The sequence below is a fragment of the Nelumbo lutea genome, chromosome 5 (genome assembly GCF_056320005.1).
Source record: "Nelumbo lutea isolate HS-2025 chromosome 5, American lotus-T2T, whole genome shotgun sequence".
In the NCBI taxonomy this organism is placed as follows: domain Eukaryota; kingdom Viridiplantae; phylum Streptophyta; class Magnoliopsida; order Proteales; family Nelumbonaceae; genus Nelumbo; species Nelumbo lutea.
The window spans coordinates 53,401,595-53,415,081 of NC_142688.1; the positions used below are offsets into that span (position 1 = coordinate 53,401,595).

A 13,487-nucleotide genomic window follows, 5' to 3' on the forward strand; every position below is an offset into this window, starting at 1 on the left:
CATTTTGGTTTTTAGGGTTACCAAAACACTTAATAATGGGAGTTACAACTTTTTAATAGGTATGCACATTAATATCCATCCTAATATACCTACATGTGAACTTATCAAACTAAAAAAGTAGGAAAAAATAGAATTACAATGGTAGAAACTCTGGATATGTGATTTTTGCATATCCAGAGTATCAATACATTGAACCGTGGTCTACTTTGCTATCTAATGTGGTAGGGGAAGCCTTCAGAAAGAATTAAGAATACAAAAGTTCTTTTATTGATACAACGGAAAGATTTTTCAACTAATTATTTGACCTTTCAAATGGTACAGCCAAACCTAGAAATCCTCATGTAGAGAACCAAATACAAAGAAAGGATGCATGTAATAGGTGAATGTCCAGTTATATTGAAATATCTTAATGATCATCTTATTATTTCATAAGAAACAACTAGGAGTATTTCTTTTAGTTCATAATTTGGAAGCATAAACAAGAACTAGGAATCGAAGGTTATTCTAAAAACATTAGACTTGGCTGAAGTAAAAATTATTTAGTAATCACAACAGGAAATGAGCTATGCCCACAAGGAACACTTCCAATATAAAGCTAGCTATATGGCACGACTCAAGAAGTGAGTGTGCAAAGCACTACTGAACTTGTTCTTTTGAAGGAGCCAATTATAGCAAGAAGTACAGCTTATATCAAAGTTGTAAGGACTAGGTACTTTGCACCATAAGCATAAACTATAAAGACTAACACATTTATATGATTTATTCATTTTGGGCTCTCTTTGTAGTTTTTGTTGAAATAGTAGTCTATTTAAAGTTAAAATGTTTGCTCATCATTCTCCCCTCGGTGTCATGAGCATGTTTTTCATATTGGTCCAATGTCCAATTTTACATAGTTGTTATTTATTTGTTGCAACTTACATCCAATATCATGAAATTAAGGAAACTAAAGTGGTATTTGTGCATGGGCTGGGATCGACCATTAATTTTCCCATCCAAGAGATCTTCATTATAGAGAAAAGGCAGAATATAGGAGGTTGGGAATGAGAGTGGCAGGTATCCATAAATTGGATAGTTATAATTACCTAGCTTATTGTTGTCTTGTGAAAATTCTCTAGCCTGGTACACATCAAATGATAGGCCCCTGCTAAATGCCTATTTGCCTCCTTGTACTTCTAATTGGTGGTTCAACCATTCCAAATTGTAAAGGCAATGTTTAAGAATATGTAGGATGACTATACATGTTAAAGAAACTTTCTTGGCCAAACTTATTGATATTTGATTTTCATTTATGAAGCTTAAACTTAATAAAACCTATTTGGTGATCAACATGAAGTTGCAAATGAAGGTGAGCAAACTTCCTTGACATGCAAGGGAGTAATTTTGTTATATTGAGACCAAGAGTGCAAGTTGTATATTTGGTTTATCCTTCAATACATGCTTGGAATTTTATGGGTCCTTGGATAATAACAACATTTGCAATTTTCTTTTGTAGAACACATCGCCACAAGATAGTTAGATCTAACATTTGGTGTATCTTATAGAGAATGCTATTCTTAACCTTTCTGAGGGTCACAAACAGATGTCATGGTTGATAGATTTCACTAGATAGTCATTGAACACCACTATCCTAAGAGGGTTGTTGTAGCATTTCTTTACTGTTAGACAGTGTATGCTCTTAGCTCCAATTAGATTGATGTACATTTTGACATTTATTGTAAATGGATAAAGTACATAATTGATTCATGTTATCTATGGTGTGTTTCTGTGTAATACCCTTAAACTGAACACTTAAGAGACTCGTGTTAGTTTAGAATCTTCATAGCCGTTGGATAGACCTGGGGAGATTTATCCTGCCAAGGTTGACACTAATGTGCTACCAAGTTGGTTGGGGTGGCTTGTCTCAACTGCAAGGGTGAGATCTGACTAAAGCACATGTAGTGTGGGTTTGTTTGAAACCCTGAACCGAATCATTTTCTAGTTATGCCCTAGACATTGTAGACAAATGGGCAAAACTAGAAAGTTACACCTAACCCTTAGACTCGATTATGGTACTGCATTAGGTGTTGGATTGGGTTGTCTTTGATATGCCAATCAGTGAGATCCTTAGCGAGGGTCAAAACCTGGGTATGTTAGGCCAGTCTGAGAATTCACCTGAGTGGATGATCATAGTGATAGAATCAGCCCCTTTGTCAGACAAAGTGAATGATCGGAGAATGCACTCTCTTTGATGGAAACCTAAACTATCGACATTTCATTTCAAACTTGTTGAGATTTGTTTCTACAAAATATATTTATATAGAGATATACATATATATTATGGTTTCACAAAATGTTTGCAAAAATGTTTTAATTCCCAGTATCCATGTGAGCGGAGAGTGCAACATTGTACCTTACAACTGAGGGAAATGTTCTCTCTTATCGGACAGTGTTTGATCATTATGGACTGAGAGATTAAGTATAAGACCATTTAGGGCTTTTACTTGATGGGCTAATCTCACTTAAGTCCATACTCCTTAGGCCTTCATGGTGTGTGTTTGATGATCCAACAATTACCCACAAAGCACTACAGCAGTGCACTGGAACATCTCCCAAACATAATAATTATGTTCCCTATGTGTGGCTGCAATGTTGGTAGAGTTCATGCAGGTAGCCACCACTCTTGCCATGAACACTACCAAAGCTATGAACAAGGAACAAATATCTTTTTCAGAGGTTCAAAGTGAACGCCCACTTCTCACAACACATCCTATTGTGTATTGGACACATCTCCTGATAATGACATCATTGATTCTAATATTATCATCGGGAGATGTTCTCAATACATGACGAGAATGTGCTGCCCCCTCTTGTGGAGCGCAGATCTGAACTCTCATTTTCTTATTTGATTCAAGTTTTTCGGCCCATTATATAAAGCAATAATGTATTAATAATGAAACTCTTAATTATAACACTTCCGAGCCACAATTTTGTTCTTACTGTTGCGCTTCAGACATACGTCCGATTGGAATTACTCGTGGGATCCTCGTGCACTTGCTCAAATCCAACGGTGTCCAGATGAGGTCTCAAAAGCCCGTCCCGGCATCACCGTGTCCAATTGATTAAGCTAAAACCTCTCTAATAAATTGTCAATAAAGGAAAAACTAGCCGTTGCATTCAAAAAACGGTCATCTTTATAATTCAAAATCGAAAATGAAATAATCAAGAGCATTTCAATAAAATTGAACTAAGGTCCAGCCCATTTCTCCACACCAGTCTTCGTCTTCATCACCAAATCCCCAGAAAAACGAGAGAGAAGTGAGAAGAAAGCCCAACCCCATCTCGGACATGGCTGACAACGCAGATTGCAAGATGGAGATGGGAGAGAAGAAGATCCCTGTTTTCTCAGTTCTTAAAAATGGTAGCATTCTCAAGAACATCTTCCTCCTCAACAACCCCCCATCGATCTCGGAGCCCAGTCCGATCGGTCCAGACGCAAATAGGGAGAAAAGCAACCAGGAAAATGATGAGATATTGCTGGTTGGACGACATCCAGATTGCAATATCATGCTGGAGCACCCCAGTGTTAGCCGATTTCATCTTCGAATCCACTCGCAACCCTCGTTGCAGGAACTTTCAGTGGTTGATTTGTCATCGGGTATCTTACTTTGCTCGAGACATTTTTTCCCTTTTGTGCTCTCCGTCTCTTCTGTATAATTTCCCATCTGTGTTTTCATTTTTTTTTTCTGCTACTAAGTTATTTCATTCTTTGTTCTTGGGTTTTTTGATTCTTGTTCCTATTACTTTTCAGCCCATGGAACCTGGGTCTCTGGGAAAAAGATTGAACCGCAGGTTCTTGTGGAACTGAATGAGGGCGATACATTAAGGTTAGGAGCTTCAACCAGGATTTACAAGCTGCACTGGCTGCCTTTGATCCGTGCTTTCGACATGATGAATCCATTTGTACCTCCATCAGCGTTGGCACCGTTAGATGTAATAGAAGAAGAAATATCTCAGGTGAGACTCATGTAGCACTTCCTCAGCAAAATAAAGCAACCCAGTGAGAGAAGAAACTCTGCCCTAATTCTCTTCTTATTTTGCAGGACAATGGTTCGATGTCCTTTGTAAACAAACAGATACCGTCGGAACCTCCAGTTCTAGAAACTCTGAATTCTTCATTTCCTGATGAGAATTCTGTACCCGTTGTAAACCAATGCATACCACTAGAACCTCCTACTCTAGAGGTTCTGAGTTCTTTATTTCATGATGAAAATTCAATCTCTGTAAACAAACAGGCACCATTGGAGCCTCCTGTTCTGGACAGTCTGAATTCCTTATTTCTTGATGAGATTTCAGCGCCATTTATAGAGAACCAGGCCCCTTCAGCACCTCCCATGCCAGAATTTATGAATTCTTCGTGTCCTGAGGAAGTTCAGTCTGTGGGTGAAATGCTTGAAGGAGAAAACCAGAGTCCTACATGGAAACCACTGCAACAGGACAGCTTGAGCTTCTGGTCTGAACCTCGGGTGACGGAATCTGTTAACTCATCATTGCCTGTGGATGTAGTTCTCTCAGAGACCTTGGAAGAACAAATTGACAAAGAAAACCAGAGCCCGCAAGTTCTTTGTGTCAGAGAGGTGCTCGCAGACACAGAAAATAAGGAAATCCCTCTGGGGAAATCAGAGAAAAAGTGCCCGAGCATTTGGTCAAGAAGAGGCAAACCCTCAAGCGCCCTTCAAATTCAAACAGGTAGGAACATAAGAAAAACTGTGCTATCTTGTACTGGTGATGGGATTGAACCAGAAAACCAGAACGAGAATAAAAATACATCTCCTTCCACTGCTTTTTTCTCTGGTTTGGATGGGGAGGAAGAAATTTTTACTCCAGATAAGGAAAATCTTACCCCTAATACTCTGGCGTTGAAAGCCATGAAGAAAGGTAGACTAGAAGAAATCAGACACCCAAAATTATCTGAATCTTTGTTGGAAAAGATTACAAGCAGTTCCAAAATTGATGGAAAAGAAGACACACTTTTCTCTTCGGACAAGGAGAATATTACACCAAAAGTTCTCCGAGAACGAACCTCGGGGCGACTTGCTTCAGGAAATCGAGCAAAACTTGCAAACATGATGAAGATTAAGAGAAAAGAAGAAAGGGCACCATTCCAGTGTTTACTCGCAAACTCTAGCAGCAAGAGTTTGACAGAAGATACAGTCCTTAATGCCGCTACAAGGAGCAGCAATTCTGTCAACTGTTCCCATTCCATGTGGAAGAAGATCAATCCATCTCCTGTAAGTTAATTGACAACTTTTCAGTCCCCTTTTATATTTTGCTGAATGCATTGTAGAAACTCCTTGCTTCTGCTACATCAAACTGGAAGTTAACAATATTTCCTGTCAGAAGGATCAGTCTCTTGGAGATGCAAAGAAAAGGTGGTACATGGTAGTGGACACAACTTCTCTTCTAAACAAAGAGTCCAGGAAGTCCTTGCAGCTTCTACAAGGCCTCAAGGGCACCCAGCTGATAATTCCTAGAATGGGTACATTTGATTGAATTATTTTATTGCCTGATGAGTTCTGGTTTTTATTTCACAATTTGGACTGTGTAACAGTTTGTGCATTTTAGGTTTTACTAAAGAATGTGATCCTGTTACAATTTCCTTTGCAGTCATAAGGGAGCTTGATTGTATGAAGCGTCGTGGAAGCCTGTTCAGACGGGCGACGGAAGTTTCTTCAGTATTGGAATGGATAGAAGACTGTATGGTGAAAACCAAGTGGTGGATTCATGTTCAGAACTCAGTGGAGGGCATGCCAATTGCACCAACCCCTCCTGCTTCTCCGGGGTCACAACTAAGTGAAGGGAGTAATGGGGGTTCAGTCCCATTTTCTTCCTTTGGAAGTTTAATGGAGATTGTTTCCCCAACTGCAGAAGACCATATCCTTGACTGCACTCTCCTTTTCAAAAGAATCAAGAATGATGGACAGCTCGTTCTTCTTACTAATGATGTTACATTGAAGATCAAGGCCATGGCGGAGGTAAATTATACTACTACCACTCCTCAGAGGGTTTCTTACGTGCTTTATTTTCCCTTTCTGTTTTCAAAATTTTACTTGATATTCAAAATGAATTTCATTCATTTGTAGTGGTAAGGATATAAAATGGTGTTGGTGTCATTTTATTTTTCAGGGATTGATCTGTGAGACTGCAGAGGAGTTCCGTGAAAGTCTTGTCAACCCATACTCTGAGAGGTTCTTATGGGTGGACAGCACTCCAAGAGGACCTACTTGGTCTTGCTCAGATGATGTAGTTCTGAAAGAGAAGTATTATCGCCTCCCCATGAAGAAAACATCTAAGCCTGCAGAAAGTGCAAGAGGCTTGAAGCTCATTCTGTTCCATAACTCTCATTATGGGCAGATTGATTCAGTCAACTAAAAACTGTTGCCTGTACATTGAATTTGTTTTCAGTGACTACAGATATTGGCTGTTTTTTGATCATATCAGACTTAAGTGTTTGGTACATTCCATTTGAAAATCATTTTCTAGTTCAGATTCACAAGGAGATATAGGTCCAAATTTTCTTCAAATTATACTAAACTGAATTGCAAATACACCGAGTTGGAGGCATCTACAATATTTTCAGGATTCGGAGCAAATATTAAATCTACAATATTTTCAGGACTGGAGAGGCATATAAATCTGCTCCCAGTGGGGTGTTGCATATTTTGATTTTCGAATGAGCTAAAGTGGTTTGAGAGATGAGTCATCGTTGCCATTGCCATTGTCATTGTCATCATCATCATCATATAAGCCTTGTCCCAACAATCATATGGGGTTGGCCACATGAACCCTGTTTCGCCATTCTGTTTGGTTTAGAGCCATATCCATCATTAAATTATGGGCACTTTAATCATTTCTTTTTACAACCCAAGTCTTTTTCGGTCTGCCTCTAGCTCCTTCAACTTGTAATAGACCACTTTTTCTAACAGGTGCTGCATGTATTACCAAAACATTTCAATCATATTGAGAGATAAGTACAAACAGTAAGTCCAAGAAAACACCCATAACACCAAAGTAGTAAATCCAAGAATATTTATCTCAATCATGCTAATTAACAGTTAAAGTGTGATGGCAGAACATAATATCAAAACAAGCTGCACCCAGTAGAGTTGTAAAGTGAAGATTGACTTTTTGCAACTCATCTGCATGTAATTTCTGTTTCCCTTGAAGAGACCCCCCCCCCCTTCCTGGGGAAATTCTGGATTTAACTCAACTTTTATTTGCATCATGTGGTATTACTATATTCAAAGTTCTATCTGGTGCAGAGCTGATTTGCTAGTGAGACTTTGTGGCATGGTTCATAATGGCTGCCAAAGGTATGCAGCCGTATGTATCATTTAGTTATCTAATTGGGGACCCTTTGAATTAGCCATCAGTTTGGTTCCCTTTTCTATGGACTAGAACATGGACCAATGTGTATTATTTGTATAAAAAATTTTCCTAGCAACAATAACGTTTAAAATTCCCTTAATTTTTTAGTTTAGCTCATTATGCCTAAATTTACCATCTTTTAAATATAAAAAAAAAAAGTTTCTAAAATGCCTCTTTTGTCATGTAGACAACTGGGTTGAAACAAGCCATTGAAAGAAGGGAAGGTTTCGTGAAGAAACATAGGACTCATTCTTTGCTGATACTAACGGTATAGGATCAAGAATTAATAAGAGGTAGCTCTCAGCTTTCAACATCTTTGAAGCAATAAATCATACGTCTAGTTTCTCCCTCTAAGCTGTAGTTGTTAAATTTGCCTTTTTCTTTCTTGGTTAGTTCACATCAATTGGGTCAGTTTGCCTTTCAGGCTAACTGGCGTGTTCTAATGAGTTAGTTGGCTTAGTCTGACTTGGTCAATCCTCATCTTATTGATGCACATTGTCATCAAGTCACAGACTAAGAATCCAAGCCTCTAAACTTGGCAGCACCTTCACCATTCATTACCTTGAGTTTTATGACAAAATCCATTGCAGTAAGATCACAAGTGACTCAAAAGCTTGAGTCTTGAGAGTGATGGTTTTAACAATTCCAACTATCTGGTTCAACCGCCATGAATAAAAAACAAAAGCAAATGGAAAGAATTTCTACAAAGGGATAATATTAAAGGTTGACAAATTAAAAGAAGAGAAATACTACGTCCAAAATCCTATTGTTGGAAGCATGGAATAGAACTTACTCAACTCAGTTTGGGCCTAGTGAATGCCTGCTCTGGTCTGAATCATACAACATTTCATTCAATGAAGTTTGCATACAAATGGATCTACCATGGATTTTTAACTGTCAACTAAGACCTTCAGAGTCAGTCAGGAAAACTTATACCGACTCTTATAGCTTCTAGTTGGCCAATTGATGGATGTGCTACTGCTATCCATTATAGTTAGATGACCAAAAAAGAAAAAGAAAATTCATTATGGTTACAAATTAACCAAAACCCTATGTATCAAGAACCAGACTGGACAGTAAGTTAGCCAAAGGAGTATGCTTTGGATCAATACAACGACCATTCTGCCAGTCTCTAATCAATCCAATATCTTGCCCACAAAAGCTTGTGGTGGTGGTGAAGGAAAGCAATCTGATGTAGAAGGTAGTTGGACTGTTTGTGCAGGTGTTTCTTTTCTGTGTGTTTGCATGTTTGTGCGCGCGTGTGTGGATTGTGTTGCAACTACTCTTCAATTTTCAGTGCACATAGCCAGATCATACATACATCAGTCTGGGCTTCTTATTAGATTTTCGTTCTCTGAGCCAGCTTTTAAAACATTGTCTGCAATTAATATTTGGAATAGATGAAAGATCAAAGTGGACTTCCAACGTGAGAGTATCGTTTTGGGAATCTTGACAACTGGAAAAACATGCACCTTGTCAGGTAGCTAAGCAGTCAGTATCAGCGGGTTGAACTAGTTACATCATAATGGTTGACCCTGAGTGGATTAGATTTGAAGCCCCTCTTCTCTCCATCCATGCCTGTCCATCCAATGAGGCCGACAATGCCAGCCACCGTTAAGAGGGATTGAAATTGATCTATTAGCTAGCTATTGGACTGACGGAATTTTTTAAGTGTATTTGGTGATTGGAGTAAGATTTGAAGATGAAACCACACGCCCAACACACTCTTTGGTTTTCTTTTTTCTTCTGTTCAATCCATGGTTTTCAAAATCGGACCAGACTGGACAGTCAGACCACAAAAACCGGGAACCAGTCACCTGACCGGTTCCATTTCCCCCCAAACCCGCTTTTTTCCCCAAAACCATTGATTTTGGTCAGAAAACTGCTGAACCGGCCGGTTAACCGTTTGAACTGTTTGGATGGTTTTGACCATTTTCCATTTTTTAATTTTTTTTTTTAATTTTTTTATTTTTTTGTCAGAACAGGTCGACCATTCGGGTCAAACGGTCGGACCAATTGAACCGGTAACCGGAACCCTGACTGGTTCGGTTTTAAAAACCATGGTTCAATCAAGCACTTGAGAAATATTGGTGATTCCTGACATGTTCAAAGTTCAAACTCAGGAATCTTCATTTGTTTATAAATGGTGAATGAATCAACAAATCACTTATAAGGTTCTTCTCTTGGCTTGAAGCTTTTCAAGACATCATAGAACCAAAACTTTGTACAAGACATGGGCCATTAAGCCATTAAGGCATCATTTTAACTCCAAGTATTACAGGTACATCATCATCTTACAAATAAGATCCAACGCGAAAGACTAAGAAGCTGCTGCAAAAGAAAATCCAAATACCACCCATATCATTCAAGGGCATCAGAACCTGATGCACCTCCAGTTTTTGAAATGTAATTACAAGACCCAGAGAGAAGAAATGCAAAAGAACTATCGGAAACCTCAAAAGGAGGTCGAGGGAACTCGTGAAACCCACCAAAGTTACATGTATCAAAGTTGAGTGGAGAGAAATAACCAGTTGGATCATCGGCATTGCCTTTCATATCCACATCATCTTGAATACTACCTACATTTGAGGTACCTGAGCTGAAGTTGAATCCAGTAGGCTCTACCTGAGTTGTTTCTGTTACTTCACTGCTTCCTCCTAAATCTGATGCCCCACTTGACACTTTGTTCTCCTCAGGGGGAAGGGCTGGGGTATGACCTTGGAAGAGTGCGATATGTCCAAATAGCTTGTCTTTCCTTGAGAAGGTTGTGCCACAAGAGCATAGCCACTTATCCCGGCCACAGTGCTTCTCATGTGTCTTGAGATCTGCAATGACAGAGAACTTCTTGCTGTTGCATCTGCTGCAAGTGTAGCTCTTGTCGCAGTGGGTTCGCTTATAATGATTTTTCACACACAGGATAGTCTTCAGTGGCTGGAACTTCTTGTGATCTTTATTCCTCTTGCAACCAGCAAATGGGCATGAATACCTCTTAATGAGCATAGGCTCTGAATTTGATTCCTTCTGGGGCTTAGCAAGTGCAGCTGGGGTCTTGTATTCATCCCCATGACCTCTCATGTGCATCCTAAGGTTTGCATCCCTCTTGAAACCCTTCCCACAGATCATACAAAAGTGGGTATGGGGTGCCAAAATTTCTTCCTTTTCTAGTTGCAAGACTTCATAGGAACCAGGAGGGAGGTTCTCTCCTTCTCCAGCATCTTCTTCATCCTTTGGATCATGCTCCTCAATAGTTGATACCAATGAGTTAGATTGACCACCATTATTTTGTTCATGTCTGCAATTACTTGGTGGTTCAATCTGATCAGAATGATCAGAAACCTTGCTTCCACCATTGTCTTGCTGCATGGCATCATTTGCATCCAAGATAAGAGGAAATCCGACCCCAGAGGAACTCCCTAGCTGCCCAACAAAAGGATTTGCTGCCAGGGTATTATTCACTGATGGCAGAAGACTACCTGCAGTTGAGATCAACTGAACTATGATGGAAGTTAGATCAGCAGTCACAAGTTGCTGCTGCTGTGCTACAATTTCATCTGGTCGACCAACAGCTCTGCCTTCCCTGCCCACAATCAAATGCACCAAATCCTGGAGTTGGTGGATCTTCTGCTCAAGGAAAGAAAGATTGCTTAGCATTGTTCGAGGATCCCAATCTTGTAGTTTAGAAGCACTGATAAGTGCTTCAATTGTTTGCTTATCCACCTGAGATGGAGTTTTGATCTGATTATCAGGGTTCGATGACAAAGGTGCAGGAAGTGGGTTGACTTCAGAGTAAGATGTTGCAATCCTATACCCATAATCGAAGTTATCAGGACCATTCCATTTCTGGTTCTGTTGCAGTGAATTGAACTGGTTGAAAGGTTCGAGATCTAGGGTTAGAGTTTTCAATGAATCGTTCCCCAAACGAGATTTTGGCCAGGCTTCTGAACAACGCCTACCTTTAAGATCCATTTTCAGTTCGCTTCCTAGGCTACCAGCACCCAAAGACAATCAGATCTCAAATAGAATCAGAAAACAGGAACACTTCCATCACAGAATTCAAACTAGAAAACATCATCAAAGGCCAAGATGTGATTTTCTATTGCGAATGTCTCTCAAATCCGGTGCCTTACCTATAAAAACAAAGAAAAAGGAAACCCTTAATCAGAAGTCTCATTTCTCAACAGCGAAATCATTACATCTTCATACTCTCGGCAGAAAACAATACCACCCACTATAAAATCATTCACCCAAAAAGAAAAACCAATTGACTTTTTTTTCCTCATTAAAAAGCAAAAAGAGATTCACTGAATTCAATCGTTCACTCGGAATCAATCAAGAATTCTATTACAACAAACCCCTTCTTCATACTCCACCCACCACCAAGCACGCAAAGACAAACCCCACCACCCAAAAAAGAGAAGGAAAAGAAGCCTCTGTGCAGTATCTCCCAATAGTTCTCCTCAATAATTAAAAAGAGGATCCACAATTACACACTAGCCACAAAAAAGATCTAAAGTATCACAACAAATTTCTTTTCTGAAAAGTCATTCTCCAAACCCAGTTTCATTGATAAAATAGCCAATTAGCCATCACAGAGTCCAATCTCACTCAGACATCGCCCTAAAAATCTAACTTTTCATCAATCTAAAGAAACAAGCGAGAAACTTCATAACAATCAATCCTTACAACAAGAACCCATTAACTGAAGAATGAAAAACAATAACATCAAACCACCACTCATTCACAACACAAGTAGAATTAAAAGAAGAAAACCAGTTCAGAACAGAACCTCAAAATTTTCCTTCTGCATCGGGTGTGATTCATCCTCGGAAAACTCTTTAAATCTTAATCATGGATTCACAAAAAGGGTCTTTTACGAATCATGCAACCATGGATTTAAGTGAAGAAGACGAAGGAGAGACTCACCAGATTCAAGATCGCCGAGATGCTCTCTGTCGGCCCTGAGTAGGCTGTTACACGTAGCGAGAGAGGAGTTGAAAAAGAAAGCTGAGCTCGACTCCAGTCAATCAATATATACAAGGTAGACCAACCTGTTATAACCTGGATCTAAGCTCCATAATCCTCAATAGACCTAGTCGTCTGGTGGGTCACTTCAATCACATTGACTTAGATGTTCTTAATCTTCCAACCAGGTGCTTGCATCAAACTGTGATAAAAAGTCTAAATTTGTCTAGATTTATTTCCCTTTGTTCAACTCATGAAGCAAAAAAAAAAAAAAAATTCCCTTTGTTCAACTCAGAAGGTGGCCCACCAATCGACTATAGGAAAGATGGGGGCCTATGCGATAACAATCTCTCTGCATCGTCCCTGTACGTGGCCATCCATTAACAAATCTCTCTCCTCTCTCCTTTGTGTATTTGACCAGTTATTTTCCGCTCTTTTATTTAACTAGGATCGAGATGGTGAGGTTGTAAGGCTGGATTTCCAGGAAGCTACGCCACCGCCACGGCGCCACCTCCGCTTCTACGTATAGGTCACCCGTTCACAAGGCACTGTGCGCAGTACGCACCATTCTAAATTAACGATCAACCCATAAGATAAAAATAACTGGTTTAAGTGTCTAGTGTTTACTTGCAGCCAGAAAAAAAAAAAAAAAAAGTGTATAGTGTTTAGTTTAGGAGGAACATCCAAACAAAGGTGTATGTGGATCCTTACATCATCTATGCGATTATCAATGTGTGGTGTTTATCTGAAGGGTTCGTATTTGAAGGATGCAATTGAGGGTCTGTGAATTTTTGCACTGGTGTAAATGAATGAATGAGAGTGTAAATGGATTGAGTGTAAATTCTAATTTAATTTTGCTTCATGTTTGACTTTATGTTTTCTATTTCTTTTTTTTTTTTGCAAATAAGTGAAATTGAAATGGTCCCCACTTTATATATGAAAGACTCGATGTGGGAGTAAGGTTGTTTATCCGAGAGGAACAAGATAAGAAGCAAATTGACATGGTCCCCATTTATATGAGAGTGAATGAAGGTAGGAGACCGTTTGGGAAAAGTACAATACAAATATTTACCATGCAAAACAAAGTTTAAAAATATAATGTATAAGGTTTTGCATTTTTT

The 13,487-nt window shown here is 39.2% G+C and overlaps 2 protein-coding genes across 4 annotated transcripts; one reads left to right on the forward strand and one right to left on the reverse strand.

Moving 5' to 3' along the window:
- Positions 1-3,198: 3,198 nt before the first annotated feature.
- Positions 3,199-6,532, forward strand: LOC148852443 (forkhead-associated (FHA) domain-containing protein). Of its 2 annotated transcripts, none has more exons than XM_088946709.1 (6): positions 3,199-3,634; positions 3,788-3,993; positions 4,080-5,267; positions 5,380-5,515; positions 5,644-6,011; positions 6,163-6,532. In XM_088946709.1, exons 1-6 carry the CDS (start codon positions 3,325-3,327, stop codon positions 6,406-6,408), a joined length of 2,454 nt encoding a protein of 817 aa, XP_088802835.1. In that variant the 5' UTR covers positions 3,199-3,324; the 3' UTR covers positions 6,409-6,532. The 2 variants fall into 2 exon arrangements, with proteins under 2 accessions (XP_088802835.1, XP_088802834.1); XM_088946708.1 differs by having other exon boundaries at positions 3,200-3,634; positions 5,377-5,515.
- A 3,108-nt stretch (positions 6,533-9,640) lies between these two features.
- On the reverse strand, positions 9,641-13,098 carry STOP1 (C2H2 and C2HC zinc fingers superfamily protein). 2 transcript variants are annotated; one of them, XM_088946710.1, is made up of 2 exons: positions 12,328-13,098; positions 9,641-11,531 (listed from the first exon to the last, which is right to left on the reverse strand). In XM_088946710.1, the coding sequence occupies exon 2, from the start codon at positions 11,368-11,370 to the stop codon at positions 9,766-9,768; it is 1,605 nt and encodes a 534-aa protein (XP_088802836.1). In that variant the 5' UTR covers positions 11,371-11,531; positions 12,328-13,098; the 3' UTR covers positions 9,641-9,765. The 2 variants fall into 2 exon arrangements, with proteins under 2 accessions (XP_088802836.1, XP_088802837.1); XM_088946711.1 differs by having other exon boundaries at positions 12,191-12,370.
- Positions 13,099-13,487: the final 389 nt, after the last annotated feature.